The sequence below is a fragment of the Dermacentor variabilis genome, chromosome 4 (genome assembly GCF_050947875.1).
Source record: "Dermacentor variabilis isolate Ectoservices chromosome 4, ASM5094787v1, whole genome shotgun sequence".
In the NCBI taxonomy this organism is placed as follows: Eukaryota; Metazoa; Arthropoda; class Arachnida; order Ixodida; family Ixodidae; genus Dermacentor; species Dermacentor variabilis.
Genome location: NC_134571.1, coordinates 31,870,436 through 31,893,306, shown reverse-complemented (window position 1 = coordinate 31,893,306; position 22,871 = coordinate 31,870,436). Strand labels below are relative to the sequence as shown.

General features: G+C 50.0%; 1 protein-coding gene across 1 annotated transcript in view; it reads right to left on the bottom strand.

Annotated features, from left to right (window-relative positions):
- Positions 1–6,102: 6,102 nt before the first annotated feature.
- LOC142578881 (lysosomal alpha-glucosidase-like) overlaps positions 6,103–22,871 on the bottom strand; it is a 47,721-nt gene continuing 30,952 nt past the window's right edge. The window contains exons 13-20 of the mRNA XM_075688552.1: positions 20,424–20,575; positions 18,544–18,692; positions 17,989–18,073; positions 16,527–16,714; positions 8,418–8,506; positions 7,272–7,330; positions 7,059–7,202; positions 6,103–6,276 (exon numbers count right to left, since the gene is read on the bottom strand). Coding sequence (XP_075544667.1) covers positions 6,214–6,276; positions 7,059–7,202; positions 7,272–7,330; positions 8,418–8,506; positions 16,527–16,714; positions 17,989–18,073; positions 18,544–18,692; positions 20,424–20,575 — 929 coding nt within the window. The 3' untranslated portion in view covers positions 6,103–6,213. The remainder of the gene's footprint in view (positions 6,277–7,058; positions 7,203–7,271; positions 7,331–8,417; positions 8,507–16,526; positions 16,715–17,988; positions 18,074–18,543; positions 18,693–20,423; positions 20,576–22,871) is intronic.

Below are 22,871 nucleotides of genomic sequence, written 5' to 3'. Positions count from 1 at the left end.
CCGGCAAGCGTTAGAACTACGCTGAAACTCAACCGCTCAGTCCGCAAGCACGGCACAACCCTCACTAAGCCCTGCCAGGCTCTTTCCCCTTTTTATACCACTGCCTAGTTCGTTACAGTAGTCTAGCATCACTCAGAACGCGTCCACAAATTGAAAAATTGCACTAGAAAGCATATCATCACTTTGAAACACTAAACAAAAGCAATATGTTAAAAAAAAATCCTGCCTCAGGAAGAAAAACATCAGTAACCAACAATTTTGAGGCTGATTCCTACGTTAGGGGCTTCGACTTAAGCCATCGGCGTTACCGTTGAGACTCCCCTTTTTGTAACGCACCACAAAGGAATATTGTTGTAAAGCGAGGCTCCAGCGCAGGAGGCGGCCATTTTTGGGAGAGATGGTCTGCAGCCATTGGAGAGGGCAGTGATCCGTCTCAATGATAAACCTCGAGCCGGCTAGATAGCATGACAATTTCTGAACGGCCCACACGAGACACGCACACTCTTTCTCGGTGGCGCTATACGCCTGCTCACGACTGGACAGCTTACGACTAGCATACAGGACGGGGTGTTCTACTTCTCCATTTTCCCGTTGGCACAGTACAACGCCCATGCCTCGCTCACTAGCATCGCACTGAACAATGAACCCTTTTGTATAGTCTGGCGATCGTAGCACAGGCTGGCTTGTTAGGGCACTCTTTAGGGCGCTAAAAGCTCTTTCCTTTGTCTCGTCCCAGACGACTGTTTGAGGCTCTGTCTTTCTTAGAGCATCCGTCAGGGGAGCCGCGATATCAGAGTACCTAGGGATGTACCTCTGATAGTAGCCGGCGACACCCAAGAACGACCGAATATCGGTCTTGGTGCGCGGTTGCGGAAAGTCTCGCACAGCGGCCACTTTTATGTCAGAGGGGCGGCGACGACCCTGACCAATCACGTGACCGAGGTAGACAACCTCGGCCTGTGCTAACTGGCACTTAGGAGCCTTTACTGTCAAGCCTGCTTCGCGCAGGCGGGTTAGCACTGCCCGCAAGTGTGTCATATGCTCAGACCAGGATGCGGAGAATATCGCTACGTCGTCTAGATACGGTAAAGCGAATTCTTGCTGTCCCCGCAACACTTTATCCATGAGACTTGAAAAACAGTATGGCGCGTTCTTCAAACCAAAACTCAACACTTTAGGACGGAATGTTCCCATTGGTGAAATGAACGCCGCATACCTACTAGCCTCTTCTGTAAATGGAACCTGCCAATAACCCCTGACAAGATCTAGGGTGGAAATAAACTGAGCGCTACTAACTTTCTCAAGGCGCTCCTCGATGTTAGGGATCGGATAAATTTGATCCTTAGTGATGGAATTAAGCCTGCGGTAGTCGACGCAAGGACGAGGTTCCTTGCCCGGTACCTCAACTAAAATCAAAGGGGAGGTATAATCACTCTCACCTGCCTCAATAACACCGAGCTGTAGCATTTTCTTTACCTCAGCCTCCATAATATCGCTCTGGCGGGGTGACACCCGATACGCCTTGGATCGTACTGGCTCTGGGGAGGTAAGTTCTATATCATGAGTAAGTACCGAAGTCCTACCAGGCCTCTCAGAGAACAGACCTTGAAACTCTTGTAATAGCTGGTGTAGTTCGGTTTTCTGCTCAGGCGACAGCGGTGCTTTACTGATAAGGTCACTAATGACTTGACCGGTGTCTTCCCTGTTCGTCACTGAGCCTAGTCCCGGAAGCTCGACCGGAAGCTCTTCAGGAACGTTTACCATCATGCACACCACTGCTTCCCTTTGTCTATAAGGTTTGAGCAGATTACAGTGGTAAACTTGCTGTGCTTTCCGCTTTCCTGGCAGACTTACCACGTAGTTAACGTCCGACAGTTTCTGAACAATTCGCGCTGGGCCCTCCCACTGCACGTCTAGTTTGTTGTTTAGCGATGTGCGCAATATCATGACCTCATCGCCAACCTCAAAACGACGGGCCCTGGCTGTCCGATCATAATAAACCTTGGCCCTCTGCTGGGCCTTTGTCATTGCTTCACCTGACAACTCCTGTGCCCTTCTTAAGCGTTCGAGGAGCTTAAGCACGTACTCCACCACGACTGGGTCGTCGCCCCTACCTTCCCATGATTCTCGAAGCAGGCGAAGCGGAGATCGAAGCGAGCGACCGTACACCAGTTCAGCTGGCGAAAACCCCGTAGCCGCATGCGGCGCGGTCCTTAAAGCAAACATCACCCCAGGCAGACACAGCTCCCAGTCAGTTCGATGTTCAAAACACAACGCTCTCAACACGCGCTTCATGACGGAGTGGAGCTTCTCAACGGAATTCGACTGTGGGTGGTACACTGAGCTGTGTAGCAGCTTTACCCCACACCTTTCGAGAAAAGTTGTCGTCAAAGCGCTAGTAAACACTGTGCCCTGATCTGATTGGATTTCCGCAGGAAAACCAACTCGCGCAAATATGGACAGTAGTGCATTAACTATCTCAACTGAGCTGAGTTCTTTAAGCGGCACTGCTTCAGGGAACTTTGTCGCTGGGCAGATCACAGTCAAAATGTGTCTGTACCCCGTGGCTGTTACCGGCAGAGGTCCCACAGTATCAATAACGAGCCGTCTAAAAGGCTCCGTAATGATAGGTACCAATTTCAACGGCGCCCTCGATTTGTCCCCTGGTTTGCCCACCCGCTGACAAGTGTCACATGTCCTCACGAAATGGTCTGCGTCCCGAAAACACCCTGGCCAATAGTACTCTTGCAAGAGACGGTCCTTAGTTTTCTTAACTCCTAGGTGTCCGGACCACGAACCCCCATGCGACAAGCGCAACAGATCCTGACGATAGCATTGAGGCACGATCAGCTGATCGAACTCCACTCCTCTTCGGTCTAGATACTTCCGGTACAGGACTCCACCTCTTTCCACAAAACGCGCAGTTTTCCTGGCGATACCTTCTTTGACATTGCAGCGCACGTTTTCCAGGCTGCCATCCTTTTTTTGCTCGGCTATCAAAGCCGACCGGCTGACTTTTAGCAACCTATCAAGTCCGTCTGACGTAGGCGCGATGAGCAAATCAGTAGATAGCTCTTCTAACTTTCCCGAATCGGGATTTTCCTCTCCAGTATCTGGCGCCTTCAACGCTACAGACTCAATTTTATTCAGTTCGGGCGTGCTCTGAATATCAGCTTGCTGCGCCTCTGACCCTTTTTCGTTGTTTGATAACGTCGGCCCCGCAACTACCGCCTTTGCAGAGAGCTCCCGAACCTTCGATCTGGTTAAGGCCTGAACACTAGCTTCACCAAACAAAAGCCCCTTCTCGCGCAGGAGGTGATCGGACCTGTTTGAAAATAGGTACGGGTACTGGGGGGGCAGCATAGATGACACTGCCGCCTCCGTCTCAAGCGCTCCGAAAGGTCCTTCAATAAGCACTTTTGCTACCGGCAGACACACGCTATGAGCTTCCACGGCTTGCTTGATCCATGCGCACTCGCCCGTGAACATATGGGGTTCTACGTAAGACGGGTGAACTACATCCATCGTTGCTGCGGAATCGCGAAGCACTCGGCACTCTTTCCCGTTCACGAGGAGGTCTCGCATGTAAGGCTCGAGAAGCTTCATGTTCTCGTCAGTGCTGCCTATTGAAAAAAAAACAACTTTTGGTGTTGTTTCCGGACACTGCGCCGAAAAGTGACCCGGCTTCTGGCACGTATAACAAACGCGCGCTTGCCTCATCTCGAACCGCTTTCTGCGTTCGGCTTCGGCTGCCGCCGTCTCCTTAGGTTCGGTCGCACTGCTTCCACTCGCATCCGCACTACGCGTGTTCCCCTTTGCTCTCATGGGTGTGAACTTCGGCCTCTCAAACTTCGAGCCAAATTCACCCTTTTGACCGTCCTTAGCTCCGCGAGCCCGACGCGTCACAAACTCCTCGGCTAGCTCAGCGGCTTTAGCCACCGTACAAACGTCTGGCCTATCCAAGACCCAGTATCGCACGTTCTCCGGTAACCGACTATAAAACTGTTCTAGCCCGAAACACTGCAGAACTTTATCGTGGTCACCAAACGCTTTCTCTTCTTTGAGCCACTCCTGCATGTTCGACATAAGCCTATACGCAAACTCTGTATATGACTCACTTTTGCCTTTCTCATTTTCCCGAAACTTCCGACGGAACGCCTCCGCAGACAGCCGGTACTTTTTTAGCAGACTCGATTTTACTTTGTCGAAATCCTCTGCTTCCTCTCTATCCAAGCGAGCGACTACGTTGGCCGCCTCGCCGGGTAACAAAGTGAGCAAGCGCTGTGGCCACGTTTCCCGAGAGAACCCCTGCTTCTCGCACGTTCGCTCAAAGTTAACCAGGAACAAACCAATGTCCTCTCCAAGCTTAAACGGCCGCATCAGGTCAGTCATTTTGAACAATACTCGTTCTCCTGCACCGTGTGCCTGACTTCCATTACGAGCGCGTTCCATCTCTATCTCGAGACGCTTCATTTCCAAAGCGTGTTCGCGCTCTTCTTTTTTCTCTTGTTGCTCTCGCTCTTTCTGTTCTTTACGTTCACGCTCTTCTTTTTCTTTTTGCTCTTTAAGTTCGCGCTCCTGTCTTTTTGCAGTCTCTCTCTCTTCAATGGTCTCAAGGCATTCCGACAGCTCGTCATCCTCAGCCTCTAACTCAAGAATAGCCTTTATCAGTTCTGGTTTTCTTAGTTTGTCTGAGACATCCAGACCCAACTCTCTTGCAAGCTCCAACAATTTCGGTTTGCGCAACGACTTCAAATCCATGGCTGCTCTGAATGCTGCTTTCTCTACTGCTTACTATTGTCTTGCCGCAAACTAACCCGGCAGCAACGACAACCACAATTACCAGCTCTGTTTCTGACACTAACAAAAGCCTGGCAAAGCTCAGAAGAAGAAAGTCCCGCACTCACCAAACCTCGCAGCCAAGAGTCCAGCGCAGTCGTTCCGCTGCAGGCAACCAGTCATCACACAGGGCTCGTTGCACTGCTCCCGGATCGTCGTTGAGCTGCTCAGCATACAGTCAACTGCATCTCTTCGCTGCTGGCCTCCGTTGTCGCGATCTCACCGCTGGCAGACAGTTGTTTGAAGTCGGAGGCGATCTCACCGCTGCCAACCAGATGTTTGGATCCGCACCTGCTGGTACGATCTGTTGGGAACTCGGCGCTGACGCCCGTGGTTGTACCTGGGTCGCAAGCCCCAAGGGTAGCGTTGGCCTGGCGGCCTGGGGTACAACTGGAAGCATCCGAAGGTCCCGGCAAAGCATGAGTCGACTGGTAACAACGAAACAACTTGTTTATTTTAACATCGCAAAGAGTTGGCGGTCAGGTTGACCGAAGTAGAGAGACGGGAGAGCACTTTACTCAACAGAAGAAATCGGAGCCCTCCCTTTTGCGTCCGGGGGCAGCTGTTTTTATACTCTCGCAGTTGAGGGCAAGAAGGAACCCCTCAAAAGACGAGCACGTGAATGTACAATGGGCTAATGGTGACGCACACTGTCGTAGCGATGCCGTAGCACCATGACGAGCACGATCTCGTAGCACCCTGTCGAGCACGATCTCGTAGCACCCTGTTGTAGCGCTGCCGGTCGGGCACAATGACTGTAATGAGAGGATGGTCCCTGCTTTGGCATCGCCTGTTTCGGGCACAATGACTGGAATGAGAGGATGGTCCCTGCTTTGGCATCGCCTGTTTCGGGCACAATGACTGGAATGAGAGGGTGGTCCCTGCTTTGGCATCGCCTGTTTCGAGCACAATGACTGGAATGAGAGGGTGGTCCCTGCTTTGGCATCGCCGCAGTCGCGCCTGGAAACACCTGCCGATGAGTGTTGCGGCGACGACGATCGGGCCAAAATGTCTGCCGCCCTGCCGCAGTCGCGCCGGCAAAACCACGTGTCGCAGGCGAAACGCAACATAGTGAATTCGCCTGTTTGCTGCACGCCATGGTGTGGAAGCAAGGCGCAGGGAGGGAAGGGGGAGGGGGGGCGGTTTACGGAGCTGATTCTTTCGTTCCCCATTCTTCGATAACTATGAGGGGCTCGGAACGTTCAAAGCAATTGATAAGTTCCCCCGAGGCTTCTACCACTTATTAATTGGGCGTTCATACTCCTGTTGACGCTCTTGTGAATTTTATTTGTGCGGTTTATATGTGCGGTTGTACAAGGTTTGACAGATCCGTCGAACGTGGATTGAAATTGCAGCTCGTGGAGTTACGTATCGCTACGACCAGTTTATCTCGAAGGCTTGGTCCAGGCGCTGGTTGACGTTAAGTATGAAGAGTAGCTGAAAAAAAAATCAGTGTAGTATTAAATTCGGCGTCGCGAAGTGCGCTGCAAACACTGAAACAATATTGAACTATAAGTCACGGTGACTTTAAAGGCACGCTAAATAGACAATTAAGTTGCACTGCATTAGTAAATTGACTTTATAGAGTACCAACAAAGTCACTCTTACTGTGATAGGAGGCCTGACAACCGAGGAAATACGCAGAAAACAAGACGCGTAGCGCGATATAGTCTTGAAGTTCCTGTGCCTGCTTAAGGTGACGTCAGGAATTTTAGTGGTGTCTGCTCATTCCTAGTTATATTGTATACGACTGCATCGTATGCTAAATGACTCTGGCACTGAACTCCGCAAATGTTGAAAGCGGTCAATCTAAATACAAGAAAATGAATTGACACCAGTGCGTTGGCGTGTCAGCGCAAATGAAAAAACAAGGGCTTGACGTTCTTTTTATCTTATGCTGATCAAATAGTTACCGCATAATTGACTAAAATAGGCTTTCTAATTAATACTTTATCAGCCTAAACTGATTCAGCTTTTCTCTTTTGCGCGCCTTCACCGTGTACAGTGCAACCAAATTTAACTGTGGTTCGTGTGCTAACCACGAGATGACACTGATAAAACCACAGTTAGGCTGCAAAAGCAGCCATTCGAAGCGCTTAACTACATAGCGTGAATGTAATGCGTAAGCGCATTTGCCCGTCGTTCGCATTTTAATTCATGGCACTGTTGTTGTAAACAAAGCCTTTAAATTTTAGGCACAGGGTGAGAACTTTCTTTACCTCGGGTCTTTTGTAAACGAACTGCAGGCTTCTGGTTCCGATGGTGACGTTGTTGGGCTCCTGCGAAACACCGGCTACGCCAACCATGTCCACGACAGGCTTCTCGTCGAAGCCGCTCCTCACGGGTGACACAGAAATTACCACCTGTTGAAGCAATTGGCATATAGAGCTGGTTATTTATTCTGCATGAACGGAAGCTCAGTGAACGCTTACCTTTCGTGCCCAGTTTGTAGAAAATGTGAACAGGTTGTATTTTCCTTTTTCGATGGTATCTGAAACAACGATTCAGAAAAATTCTGCCGTTAGGTACGTTCTTACTTTCTTGGGAAATATGCGGCAGTAATATTAGTGATAATACCGAAGGAGCTTTGTGCCGATGTGGTTCGGCAGATATCTTCTAAAAATATATGTAATCTTACTGTATGTACATTTCTAATTCGGGATGAGGTCATATATTGTAACGGAATAGAACTAAGGTATTTCTATGCAAATGATGATGCTGCAAGTATATCTGAATTGCCGGCCCTCTCTTACTAGGTGTTTATAAAGAAACATACTTAGAAACGGCCAGAGTATAGTCTATAGTTTGACTACTGAGAAAGGAATAACCTATTCTTTTGGTCTTTCTCTCTTTTGGTCGTTCTCATTTAGACACCAGTGAAAAAAAAAGAAAGCCCCGCCCACCATTACGCCCCCTTCGAACGCGTCCGCCAGAAGAGCTGCGCAATAACGAACTTATCGGACAAAAATAGAATCGTGGACTTTCCCTACATGCCGGAGTTCGAGTCTGCAACCATAGAAGAGCGCCTTTCGCACGACTGTGAAGCATACTTGCCATCTGAAGGACAATGCGTGCAATGGAAGAACGTCACATAACTGTAGCGCTTCCGTGCGTTGTGTCTATGTCGACTCTTTCACCTTGTTTGCGTTGAAGTGAGCTTCACCAGTCACGAATAGCTTCTGAAGACTTACTTGTAGCATGCGAGGGACCTTACCGTAGAAGCATTTTATAGCAATATATACATTTTCGGAGATTTCCAGTGTCAGATGGTAACTGGAACTACGTCGTGACCCGACATTGTGGATATGTTGGACCATTACGCTGTCTAAAGTGGTGAGATTGCGAGGCCCATGGCCACGCACTCGTTCCCATCAAGCTAATGCGCTGATTGTATACTTGCTTTAGAGTGTGAACTCACGAGTGGCGAGGTGAGCAGGAAGGAACACGATTTGAAATGTTCGTTAATTTGTGTACTCTTAGGCCGTTGAAGTGCATTTCGTCTCTGATGCTATAAGCGTTCACGTCTCGCGAGAAACAATTTTGGCAACGTGCTAAGAGGCAACAGGCTAATATCTCACCTAGAGAGTCCCCGTCATCCCAGAAGAGTTCTCCTTTTGCAGTACCATCCTTGCCAAGAGCCACATACAAGGACATAGGCATCTGCCGCCTGTAAAGCGCACAACAATTAGCGAAACGCCACTTTAGAAGGTTAAATTTCTTTTAAGAGGCTTCATAAACGTTAGGTTTGGGTGGTAAAGGCTGTGTATTGTGATTAGGGTTGTCTGTATAATATACGATCACAACGCGTGCGGAACTCCCTGAGCGTTCGGTGTAGACGAGACAAGTTTCCGCACGCGACACATGCTCTGATTGCTTCCCTCGCTGACAAATTCCAACGTCACTGGTCGCCTCCTTTCCGGTCGGCGCAACCACAGGACCGTTTGCGTTGCAGTGCGTGCCGTCGGTGTTTGTGTTTAAACTTCGGCAAGCGTGGCCTCCTCATCCCGTAAGCTGGCACACAGTATTCGCGTGTCGCTCAGTGCCGCACCAGCCTTGAAAACACGAAACACTGAGAGCAGCCCGTGACACTGCATGCTTGTTTAAGAGAAATTCACAGATGAGACTAGCGCATCGCTGTACAGAGTCGAATCGCGTCCGTTCGCGTGCCTTCTTTTGATACACATCTTGTGATAAATCGAGCGGCAGTTACGTACACAGCGATAAAGTTCAGTAAGCTTCGTACATACGGGCGTGTTCACGCAACTTTGTTCCCTCTCGGGAAGACGCGCGCTGCAGCACCAGCTGATGAGAAATGCTGTCACGGTCAAGTGGGTAGTGGAGAAAAGGGTAGTGTAGTGAAAACAATAACATGTTTTGGGCAGCAACCCAACGGGCAAATATCATGGGCATTTTCTGGAAATTCTGCCAGTGGTTTGCGAGCCTGTGAGGCGGCCGCGTGACAGAACATCAACCGCAGTAGTTTATACAATTGGCAGTCGCGTACTCTTCATCATAAAACACTTGGTTAATTATCTTCAAGCTTTTGCAAGCCACTGCACATATAATTGCTCGTAGCCGTCGCCGACACAATGATAATTTATCATTCGTTTTATATCTGCCGTTCACCCACCAAGTGACGAGCGAGAGCACGCGCAGCGCGTATGAGCACGCCGGGAGTAACGAGCAGAGTAAGCGCGCAGCCGAGAGATAACATGCAGCCGACGAGATATAACGTACAGTGGCGCGTCGGCGGGAGCGCGAGAAGACACTTTATTAAGGCGAAAGCCTTACATGTCTCATTGCAAGGCGTCCTTGAACGACTTTGTCGTCAGGAAACTTTCAGCCGCGACCGTAGAGTCATGCCTTATAAAAAATATAACTTGGTCAAAGACACGCGCTCGGGCCGCTGCTCACGTGTTCGAAGGCTAGGCGACCCGATATAACTGATGGTGTTACGTTTCGCCTACGACGCGCGGTACAGCCGGCGCGGATGCAACGGACGCCGGGGCTTTGTTCAAAGCGGCGGACATTTTGGCCCGTTCGGCGCCGCCGCTACGCCTCCCCGCCAAGCGCGTCCAGGCATGTTTCAATGCCACGTGTCTTCAAGTGCGCGTGTGTGTGTGTGTGCATGTTGGTGCCCACACTTGTCAAAGCGCGGCAGCCGGGGAGAGGAGCTCCCCCAACTGTGAAGCGAGGAGGTCTCATCGGCGCCGGCCAGGCGGATGCGTCACCTACTCGTCTCAACGTGCCCAAGCGGCGCATCACGTGTGCCTCTGACGAAGCGTTCCTTCTTGCCCTCAACTGCGAGAGTATAAAAGCAGCTGCTCCCGGACGCCGAAAGAGGCTCCGATTTCTTCTGTTGAGTAACGTGCTCTCCCGTCTCTCCACTTCGGTCGACCTGACCGGCCGCTCTTTTGCGATGCTAGAATAAACAAGTTGTTCTGTTAGCAGTCGACTCATGCTTTGCCCGGACCTTCGGATGCTTCCAGTTGTGCCCCAGGCCGCCAGGCCAACGCTACCCTTGGGGCTTGCAACCCATTTGCAACAACGGGTGTCAGCGCTGAGATTTCCAACAACTGTCTGCCAGCGGTGAGATCGCGACAACGGAGGCCAGCAGCGAAGATATGCAGTTGACTGTATGCTGAGCAGCACAACGACCATCCGGGAGCAGTGCAACGAGCCCTGTGTGATGACTGGTTGCCTGCAGCGGAACGACTGCGCTGAATTCTTGGCTGCGAGGTTTGGTGAGTGCGGGACTTTCTTCTTCCGAGTTTTGCCAGGCTTTTGTTAGTGTCAGAAACAGAGCTGGTAATTGTGGTTGTCGTTGCTGCCGGGTTAGTTTGCGGCAAGACAATAGTAGGCAGTAGAGAAAGCAGCATTCAGAGCAGCCATGGATTTGAAGTCTTTGCGCAAACCGAAATTGCTGGAGCTTGCAAGAGAGCTGGGTCTGGATGTCTCAGACAAACTCAGAAAACCAGAACTGCTAAGGGCTATTTTTGAGTTAGAGGCTGAGGATGACGAGCTGTCGGAATGCCTTGAGACTATTGAGGAGAGGTCAAAAAGGCAGGAGCGCGAACTTAAAGAGCAAAAAGAGAAACAGGAGCGCGAACTTAAAGAACAGAAAGAGAAACAGGAGCGCGAACTTAAAGAACAGAAAGAGCGAGAGCAACAAGAGCGCGACCGTCAACACGCTTTGGAAATGAAGCGTCTCGAGATAGAGATGGAACGCGCTCGTAATGGAAGTCAGGCACACGGTGCAGGAGAACGAGTATTGTTCAAAATGACTGACCTGATGCGGCCGTTTAAGCTTTGTAGAGGACATTGGTTTGTTCCTGGTTAACTTCGAGCGAACGTGCGAGAAGCAGGGGTTCTCTCGGGAAACGTGGCCACAGCGCTTGCTCACTTTGTTACCCGGCGAGGCGGCCGACGTAGTCGCTCGCTTGAAGAGAGAGGAGGCAGAGGATTTCGACAAAGTGAAATCGAGTCTGCTAAAAAAGTACAGGCTGTCAGCGGAGGCGTTCCGTCGGAAGTTTCGGGAAAATGAGAAAGGCAGAAGTGAGTCATATACAGAGTTTGCCTACAGGCTTATGTCAAACATGCAGGAGTGGCTCAAAGAAGAGAAAGCGTTTGGTGACCACGAGAAAGTTCTGCAGTGTTTCGGGCTGGAACAGTTTTATAGTCGGTTACCTGAGAACGTGCGGTACTGGGTCTTGGATAGGCCAGACGTTAGTACGGTTGCTAAAGCCGCTGAGCTAGCCGAGGAGTTTGTGACGCGTCGGGCTCGCGGAGCTAAGGACGGTCAAAAGGGTGAATTTGGCTCCAAGTTTGAGAGGCCGAAGTTCACACCCATGAGAGCAAAGGGGAACACACGTAGTGCGGATGCGAGTGAAAGCAGTCCGACCGAACCTAAGGAGACGGCGGCAGCCGAAGCCGAACGCAGAAAGCGGTTCGAGACGAGGCAAGCGCGCGTGTGTTATACGTGCCAGAAGCCGGGTCACTTTTCGGCGCAGTGTCCGGAAACAAAAACAAAAGTCGTGTTTTTGTCATTATGCAGCACTGACGAGAACATGAAGCTTCTCGAGCCTTACATGCGAGACCTCCTCGTGAACGGGAAAGAGTGCCGAGTGCTTCGCGATTCCGCAGCTACGGTGGATGTAGTTCACCCCTCTTACGTAGAACCCGATATGTTCACGGGCGAGTGCGCATGGATCAAGCAAGCCGTAGAAGCTCATAGCGTGTGTCTGCCCGTAGCAAAAGTGCTTATTGAAGGACCTTTCGGAGCGCTTGAGACGGAGGCCGCAGTGTCATCTATGCTGCCCCCCCAGTACCCGTACCTATTTTCGAACAGGTCCGATCACCTCCTGCGCGACAAGGGGCTTTTGTTTGGTGAGGCTAGCGTTCAGGCCTTAACCAGATCGAAGGTTAGGGAGCTCGCTGCAAAGGCGGTAGTTGCGGGGCCGACGTTGTCGAACAATGAGAAAGGGTCAGAGGCGCAGCAAGCTGATATTCAGAGCACGCCCGAACTGAATAAAATTGAGCCTGTAGCGTTGAAGGCACCAGATACTGGAGAGGAAATGCCCCACACGGGAAAGTTAGAAGAGCTGTCTGCAGATTTGCTCATCGCGCCTACGTCAGACGGACTTCATAGGTTGCTAAAAGTCAGCCGGTCGGCTTTGATAGCCGAGCAAAAGAAGGATGGCAGCCTAGAAAACGTGCGCTGCATTGTCAAGGAAGGTATCGCCAAGAAAAATGCTTGTTTTGTGGAAAGAGGTGGGGTCCTGTACCGGAAGTATCTAGACCGCAGGCGAGTGGAGTTCGATCAGCTGATCGTGCCTCAGTGCTACCGTCAGGATCTGTTGCGCTTGTCGCACGGGGGTTCGTGGTCCGGACACCTAGGAGTTAAGAAAACTAAGGACCGTCTTTTGCAAGAGTACTATTGGCCAGGGTGTTTTCGGGACGCAGACCATTTCGTGAGGACATGTGACACCTGTCAGCGGGTGGGCAAACCAGGGGACAAATCGAGGGCGCCGTTGAGATTGGTACCTATCATTACGGAGCCTTTTAGACGGCTCGTTATTGATACAGTGGGACCTCTGCCGGTAACAGCCACGGGGTACAGACACATTTTGACTGTGATCTGCCCAGCGACAAAGTTCCCTGAAGCAGTGCCGCTTAAAGAACTCAGCTCAGTTGAGATAGTCAATGCACTACTGTCCATATTTGCGCGAGTTGGTTTTCCTGCGGAAATCCAATCAGATCAGGGCACAGTGTTTACTAGCGCTTTGACGACAACTTTTCTCGAAAGGTGTAGGGTAAAGCTGTTACACAGCTCAGTGTACCACCCACAGTCGAATCCCGTTGAGAAGCTCCACTCCGTCATGAAGCGCGTGTTGAGAGCATTGTGGTTTGAACAAGCAACTGACTGGGAGCTGCGTCTGCCTGGAGTGATGTTTGCATTAAAGACCGCGCCGCATGCGGCTACGGGGTTTTCGCCAGCTGAGCTAGTGTACGGTCGCTCGCTGCGATCTCCGCTTCGCATGCTTCGAGACGGATCACTGCCCTCTCCAATGGCTGCAGACCATCTCTTCCACAAATGGCCGCCTCCTGCGCTGGAGCCTCGCTTTGCAACAAAATTCCTGTGAGGTGCGTTACAAAAAGGGGAGTCTCAACGGTAACGCCGATGGCTTAAGTCGAAGCCCCTAACGTAGGAATCAGTCTCAGAGTTGTTTGTTACTGATGTTTTTCTTCCTGAGGCAGGATTTTTAACATATTGCTTTTGTGTAGTATTTCAAAGTGATGACGAGCTTTCTAGTGCAATTTTCCAATTTGTGGACGCGTTCTGAGTGCTGCTAGACTACTGTAAGGAACTAGGCAGTGGTATAAAAGGGGAAAGAGCCTGGCAGGGCTTAGTGAGGGTTGTGCCGTGCTTGCTGGCTGAGCGGTTGAGTTTCGGCGTAGTTCTAACGCTTGCCGGGAACGAGAACAAAAATGTCAACTCTCCCGAAGTCATTTTGCAGTGTCCTGTGTGTACCTGAACGAGAGAACGAGGCCTTCTCTGTGCGCTGCGCTCAAGAAACGCCGAAGGACGCCCGACTTCGGTTATGAGCATCATCGAGCGACATCCCTCCGGACAGCGGATGCAGTCCCCTGACCATCGGGATCTCCTTCCCACGGCGGGGCGGTCTGTTACGTTTCGCCTACGACGCGCGGTACAGCCGGCGCGGATGCAACGGACGCCGGGGCTTCGTTCAAAGCGGCGGACATTTTGGCCCGTTCGGCGCCGCCGCTACGCCTCCCCGCCAAGCGCGTCCAGGCATGTTTCAATGCCACGTGTCTTCAAGTGCGCGCGTGTGTGTGTGTGCATGTTGGTGCCCACGCTTGTCAAAGCGCGGCAGCCGGGGAGAGGAGCTCCCCCAACTGTGAAGCGAGGAGGTCTGACCGGCGCCGGCCCGGCGGATGCGTCACCTACTCGTCTCAACGTGCCCAAGCGGCGCATCACGTGTGCCTCTGACGAAGCGTTCCTTCTTGCCCTCAACTGCGAGAGTATAAAAGCAGCTGCTCCCGGACGCCGAAAGAGGCTCCGATTTCTTCTGTTGAGTAACGTGCTCTCCCGTCTCTCCACTTCGGTCGACCTGACCGGCCGCTCTTTTGCGATGCTAGAATAAACAAGTTGTTCTGTTAGCAGTCGACTCATGCTTTGCCCGGACCTTCGGATGCTTCCAGTTGTGCCCCAGGCCGCCAGGCCAACGCTACCCTTGGGGCTTGCAACCCATTTGCAAAAACGGGTGTCAGCGCTGAGATTTCAAACAATGGCTTCGCGTGCGCTGTGTTCTCGCGCGCTTTGTCTGCATTGAGCGGGCGCTTCGAAGGCACAGTCGGATGAGACGTACTCCGTATGGCCTTTGTGTGTCTTTTTCAGCGTTCCAGCGAATATTCTCACAATGCACTTGCGAATATTGGTGCACCAGACCATGAAACCCTACAGAGTGAGTGGACAGGGCTCTTTTTCGACCGTTATCCGGGCCATTTCTTCAACGATCAATGACTTGCGCTCCGAATCGACGGGTTGGGTCTTGCCGCACTCGAGTACGACTGGGCAAGCTGGCGGCTTCGGATAGCCCTACTACATCATGGACTCGATAAACGCCCCTCTACCCATCGTAGGACCAATTCAGCAATGAAAACGTCCCACGGATTTAACCATGGCTTCTCATATGGATGAGATCACCGTGGAACATCAGATCGCCAACTCAACGTGGCCGGGAACGCGCCCGGTATTTGAGGTGGACGCGGAGGCGGCCGACCTGGCGTCCATGACGGCGACGCCGCTCACGACTACGAGCCTGGAGGACAACATAGCGCACGACGATGGTGACACATCAGAGTGGAACCCGGTCAACTACCGTACATACACGACGCAAAGACTTAAGGGCGAACTGAGATCGGAGCGGCTGAGTAGGCCTCACTTTTTCGTGCTCGTCAGGCCACTTAATCGAACGTCTGTAGAAGAGGTCCCAAAGTCAACCATTACCCGCCTCACAGGACAAACTGCATCTACTAGCGTTGCAGCCGAACATGCGGCATTTATTTACATGCCTAAAGCCAATGAAGTCAGACTTTGCATTTAGGATCAAAAGCACTTGAAAAAATTTGCAGGTACAGCGTGTGCTCACACTAACCCTGGGAACTTCAGGTGAGGCGTGTAGGATTCCTGTTGAAATAGTGGATGCAAAACAAGCTGCTGAAGTCACTATCAAGGGGGTCGTAAAAATTCGACTGAAGCACATGGATGAATACACCGCCAATCACATTCGCTGCGAATCTGCTAACATTCTGAGATTTCGATTCATAGGGAAGACACAGATGCTTCTGGTCCCGTTTGATACGCCACATCCTCCTGGAAGACCCTCCTTGAACTACGAAATCGTCCCAATGTACGACCACCGACCTAGGGCCATGGCATGCTTCCAGTGTCACGGGCTGGTTCACATGGCCAAGTTCTGCCCTTCGCCGGCAGTATGTCGTCCCTGAGGTCGAATGCATAAGTAAGATAGCCCATGGGAAGAGACACCATTTTGTGTTGCCTGCCAGGCAGCGGGGCATATTTCTCTGGCACCCAACTGCCCCACTAGAGCGTGTAAAGCTGCAAGCCCACCACCACCCAAGAAATCTTCTGCTACTGAAACAGAACGTGGAGCGTGGGAACTATCATAAGTAAACAGTACAGGTACTTCTCTCAAGACATGGTCGAAGGTAATGACCTCGAACAGAGCTATAAGGTTGGTGGAAGAAAAGTAGGGAAACGACAAAAGACGGAGACGTACAAAAGTAAAGTTTGCAATAGGGGGTCAGAAAATTCGGTTGTAGGACTTCATAGTGTTCTTTCTTTCTTTCTTTTTCTTTTTTAACCTCGGTAGGGCATTAGGCAGTATAATTTCAAGAGCTTGGTGGCGCAACCCACCGCCCCGTTCAAAAGGGGACGGTCATAACATCCCTCATCCATCCATCCATCCATCCAGTGGCGACGCCTAGACGAGATTGTGATGTTTGAAGTTTATTTCGGGCAACTATTTCATGTCGATAAGCTTTCCTCCAGCTAGGGTGTACTAGTACTCTGGCGGCTTGCAAAATGCTTTTTACCCAAAATTAATATAAAGCCATTATGTGGGCGTCTGAGATGTTCTTACTGATCCTTTGTAGTCGTGGTGTTCGTCGCCACTGGGAAGATGTGTCCCCCGCGAACGAGGATGTTCATCGGGTCGCTCAGAGCGGCAGGGAAAGTAAGGTGGGTGCCGCTCTCGACCTTCACGGCGATCCCGTAGCGCAGGTCGTACCAAAGACCGGCGGGCACATAGGCCTTGACTTCGGTTTGTCCCTGCGCAGAAGTTCCAAGAAACTCGGGTAACGATCTGTGCAAACGCTCGACGAAGCAGCACACGCACTTGTATCCATGCTTAAAGAAACCCTTTAAACACATTCAAGATTACCTGTCAAGAAAAAGAAAAGCTCTGCAGTTAAAGCTTTTATGGGTGGCGTCATCGAATCGCGCCGACGCTCTGTGCTCTCTAGAACACGGGCCACACACAGCGAGATCAACGCGCGACTCAAACTCCAGCGACGCGCTCCGGCAGCGCTGCAATGGCTTTCTGCGTCGTGGTCGGTCTGTCTTGTCTCTCTCGCGCAGCACCTAGAGTTGGTTGCATAGAAGACCAACTGGGCATTATACGGCTAACCTAAGCGGGCACCAATGAAGCTTGATTATCAATCATAGATCGGTTGATTTTGGCGAAATATCTTTGAAGATTAAAATTCCATAGTTTCCGTCTGTGTAGCCTCTCTATCGAAGTGCTTCTCTGTTCTTTTCTGCGAGTCCCCCTACGACACTAACGTACAATTCAAAGCATAAGCAGTTTCCATTCAGAAGGCATCGAATATCTTGAAGCTGGAAATCAATGGATCATGTAGGGAGTAAACACTGCATTTCGTTTTTCCTCACATGCAAGATCACAAAAAGTTTCGCAGTTTCGCATTCACACTTGCAGCGTAATCCTCGCTGCGTTAGCTTGCGCTTCTTACATTGTGCCGGTAGTTCGTGCACAGATGGCCACATGGTTGATACCTTCGCTCGTTAAAGCTATGCGAGCACTGCCTTGAAACGCTGTAAAGCACTCCTTCCGTAGGCCCTAACCATGGAGGTTTGCCGAATTCGTTGCTTTCCAGCCGCCTTGCGGTTCAGCGTGTTTGTTGTGCTACCTACTGTCGGTCGGCTCCTGTTGTACTTACTCCTTTTCTATTTTCCGTATATTTTCATCGGCTGTCTTTAGTAGTTGGAAATGTGGGCGAGTTATTTACTTTACTATGAATTCTATCTGCTTTCTTGCTTTTAACTGCAAACCCATTTCCTGAATGATTCGAAATCTCGACATGCTTTGCTATAGCTGCCACTACTCTTGCTACGCTTGAATGTTTAGAACGGAGAGCGTCCGACTTGATAAAACAAAAGAAATTCAACGCTGTGGCACGTGATCGTCAACTTGTGACGTTGCAAGCGAAAAATAAATGACTGCTGAACTTTTTTACGGCACCCTGATGACGCGCGTACTGCTCTCGCTGATGTCGAAACAGATTAGTATGGAACCCGCCGCTTACCTGGTACAGTGCCGGACTGAACAGAAAGGCCGATCCCCACATGAACTGTTCGTCGATGTCGTAAGTTTGGGGATCGTCCGGGAATCTGCAAGCAACAGAATATCCAAAGTTTGGCAACTGTGCTCTTTCCTCTAAACTCGGCATAAAGAACTGGTGCTACGAAGCTACAATTACATCAAAATATGTGTCAAAATATGTGTCCCGACAAGGCAAAACAGCAGCAGGCGTGAAATTCTTTGACCGGTGCTTTTCATAAACTGTTGGCTATAGGTGCAAAGCGATGGTGATCTAGGGAGCGTTTAATAACGCGTTATTAAAATATTTTTAATTTTCTTTATTAAATGATCGTGTAAGCCTTCCAGGACACAGCGCACACAAACCGAGGTAGAAATAGCAACAAATTATATACTGGAATTTGGCTAATAACGACTGTTAACAGTCAGAACAGTTGTGATCGATGATTTTGTATCTTAATTCATGAATTCTAACGGCAGCAGCAGAACTTCGAGAAGTTCGGGTCTTCAAAATGAAAGTGTTTGATCATTTTTCGCTTACTCAAAGAAGAGAGGTCGGGCCACCGTCTCCCCGTAGACATGGCTCCTGTAGAACAGCGTATACAGGTAAGGAATCAAGAAATACCGGAGCCTCAAATTCTCTGATGCAGCTTCGATCACGGTTCTGCCGAGGCTGAAAGGGTCTTGGTCCTGCGAATAAAGGAATTTTGCTGAGAGCCGGCAGCATCAAATACGCAAGGTTGCAAACATTTATTTTAAACAGACGAGCCAAGCCTTTACGCGAAGTTTTCTTGCAGGCACCCAAATGTACCAATTGTAGTGACAGTGCGAAAAGATCAGCAGCGTGTTTAGTGAACGTCACTATTCCAGACTCGCGCGTTATCTAAAACGAAACGAAGAAATCAATACATGCTGTATAAAAGAAAATTACGGCAGATCCAATGCCCTTGTTGGAATCAACGTCAGGTAAAGCTTTAGTTGAATGTTTTTAACAAATGCTATACGCTAACGGACACACGGTGTTTGCACATTTATTTTATGTCCAAGCACGCACGAGAGAACGCTAACGTTCTTGTTCAATCTTGAAAGTATTATGCCACGCTTTGCGTTAACGCTCACGTAGCTGTTCACCTTTGACTACGTTGTTTGCAGCATACTACGCCCGGCAAGACACAGGCAGAGAACGCGTGACCCACGTGACCAACGAGACCGTGAGTTAGGAATAAAAAATCTACCGTTATTTTTTGCTGTAATAATCAACCTATTTTAGCCAAATCGTCAAAAGTGTAGTTCCCTAAGAATACTTTATCAGTGTAAGCTACTTTAGTTCCTTTCTTGAGTGTGCCTTAAGGTATCGCTGGCTGTGGCCTCGTCCTGTTTAACACTAAGCCGCGGTTGGATCTCCGGCCATAGAGGCAGATGCTCAGGGTAGCATAAGCTCGAAAACGTCTGCGCATCGAGAATTTCATGAATTGAATCTGGTGTATCCTGGTGTACTTAAGTAATTAGGAGCGCGCCACTGACGCGTCTGCCATAGCTGAGGTGCTGCTTTTGTAGACGCATTTAATCCAATTTATTATTACGCGCAACGGAATCATCGGATAGTGTTGGAACCTATAGTGGCCCTAAAAAATTAAATTATGGGTTTTTACGTGTCATAACCACTTTCTGATTATGAGGCACGCCGTAGTGGAGGACTCCAGAAATTTTGACCACCTGGGGTTCTTTATCGTGCACCTAAATCTAAGTACACGGGTGTTTTCGCATTTCGCCTCCATTGAAATGCGGCCGCCATGGCCATGATTCGATCCTGCGACCTCGTGCTCTGCAGCCCAACTGTAGTAGCCCTATGAGCTAAGACATATTACCGTTGTTTTCTTTTCTCGCTAAGAGCCTTCTGAGAATTCAGAAGCAGAACAAACGCGTGACAACTTATTTCCTTGAATTCATTCAAGCTCCAAAAGCTGCAAGGAAGGGAGTGGGTCACAAATACACAATACAAGAAAACAATGCAGCTGATAATAATACAAATGATGTTCAACTGCAGCCTTAATCCAAGAACATCGGTTGTTCCGGTGATAATAGGTATGCAGGTGGTTACATTTGTTGGCTGTATTGTAAACGAAAAGGTAATCGAACAAGCTTTTTGACAGGATTGTGAGAGTATTTTGTGCGCATTATTGCAAATTTCATGAAATTTATGTAAAAAATATAATTTTACGATGCTGTTTACTCTGTAGCAAAATAGGTGAGAGGCCCAAAACGTTTTTAATGAATGATGCACTAGAAGCATGTGCGTATGTTATGAAGAAATGAAACGTGCACTGCTATTATCGATGGATAACAAAGTACTTTTAAAGAGAAGTTGAAGGGAAGAATGTGCCTCGTTAAACTTCCAACATTGTAAATGTGAAAACTTACGATTCCATCATCCGTGTTGTGATTCCTGGAAAATGGATAAAAGGCTCCCAGGGCGTGCCAGCGGGCGCACAGCTCGACAGTCGTGTTCATGTTGAAGCCGCATATGTCTGCCCCCATTAATGGCATTCCGTACAGGCCGAAGCTCAGAATATCTGGAAGTCGAATTCACGCCTTTAGAAAATATTTTTTTTTTACAAGAAGGCAGCTACTGTCTGCGAGAAGAACAAACTCGTCGGTTACGGCATTGGTATATCTACAACAAAGACCGCGATATTTTAATGCTTGCTTAAGAGCTAGATTAGATTGAATATATTAACACCATCTAGCCACTTTACGAAGTTGAAATTATAAAGGGCTTTTAGTGTATATCATCTTGCTTAAGGCACCGACGTTTGCAAATAGGCACACTTCCACACCCTCACACTCTCACGCAATAAAATTCTGCACAGTGTTGTACTTTTTGGCCATCAGTACACGCGCAATCGGAAGAGTTTGGTTACCATGACGAGCTACATAGCCATTGTATTGTTACGAATGATGTTTATTTACAGGGTGAAACGGTGAAACGAGGTCCGAGAGAGAAGCTACAGGCCAGGCCCAGCCGGCGCAGGGTACCGCGAGGTCACGCGCGCACACTCTACTCCGTCTTTCTCTGCCTCACCCGCAGCCGCGCAGTGCTGCGACATTTTCCCCGGGGGCAGACGAAGCTCGCCGAGCGAGTTAAAGGGACCTGTGATGGCACTGCTTGAGTCTGGCCACGTGAACAACTTGCGTCGCCCGTGAACGCCGATTACTTGCCGTCACTTTGGCGACGACATAGTTCACATCGCTCAAGCGGTCGAGTATAACGAATGGTCCGGTGTAAGTGGCGAGAAACTTGCGGTACAATCCCTTTTTGCGAACAGGTGTCCACAACCAAACATAATCACCGGTAGTAAAACTGACGGGGAGATGCCGCGCATCATAGCGAATCTTGCTGTTGCCTTGTGAGGACAACGTCCTAAGATGCGCCAGTCGACGTGCTTCCTCAGCACGACACAGAGTTTGGGCGATGGAAGGATCCTGTTGGCACGATAAAGGTAGAATAGTGTCCAGAAAGCTCTGGGATGCGCGGGCGTACAGCAAAAAGAACGGCGCATATCCAGTAACTTCGTGCTTGGCACTATTGTACGCGTACGTTACAAAAGGTAAGACGGCGTCCCAATTCTTGTGGTCAGCAGCGACATACATTGATAACATGTTGGTAAGGGTTCGATTCGTCCGCTCCGCGAGGCCAGTGGTTTGCGGGTGGTAAGGAGTGGCACGACGATATGCAGAACCACAAAGCCGCAAAAGTTCTTCAACGACGTCGGCGGTGAATTGCCGTCCACGGTCACTGATGACAACACGGGGAGCGCCGTGACGGAGTATGACGTGATGCAACAAAAATGAAGAGACATCTGCTGCAGTGGCAGATGGAAGTGCCGCACTTTCCGTGTAGCGAGTAAGATAATCTACGCATACTATAATCCAGCGGTAGCCAGCTGACGTCTTTGGGAGCGGGCCTAGCTAGTCGATGCCCACTTTTTCAAAGGGTAACGTCGGTGGCTTAACTGGTTGTAAATAGCCTGCTGGGGCCGTCGTCGTTCGCTTGTGGCGCTGGCAAACAGTACAGCTGGCGACATACTGTTTCGTTGTTTTCCAGAGCTTGGGCCAGAAAAATCTCCTTCTAAGTCGGTGTAGTGTGCGTGTAAAGCCAAGGTGCCCGGACGTGATATCGTCATGCATACAAGGAAGGACAGCCGAGCGCAGGTTTTCGGGCACAACTAGAAGCAATGGGGGACCATCAGCCGAGTAATTTTTTTTGTACAGCAAACCATTACGAAAAGTAAACGGTGTTGTTCCTGCTGGCTCACGTGCAGCTGCCCGTAGGGATTTCAAGGTAGGGTCGCAACGTTGCTCGCTCTCGAAGGTACGCAGGTCTGTAAAGTCGGAAGAGATGGAAACTAGGTAGTCGTCGAAGTCATCATCCTCAGCTTTAGTGTGCGGCGAAGGGAGACGGGATAGGCAATCAGCATCCGTGTGACAGCGTCTGCTCTTGTAGTTAATGGAGAAGCTGTACTCTTGAAGGCGCAAAGCCCAGCGGGCCAACCGGCCAGACGGGTCGCGCAGCACAACCAGCCAACAGAGTGAATGATGGTCAGTCACTATCGTGAATGCGCGGCCATGTAGATAGGGACGGAACTTCTGAATGGCGAAGACGACTGCTAGGCACTCGAGTTCAGTAACGGTGTAGTTTGTCTCCGCTTTTGTAAGTGTCCGACTAGCGTAGGCAATGACATGCTCACGGCCATCGCAGAGTTGAACAAGCACAGCACCAACACCCGCACCGCTGGCGTCACTGTGCAGCTCAGTTGACGCCTCCGGATCAAAATGCCGCAGTACCGGTCCAGAAGTCAACAAAAATTT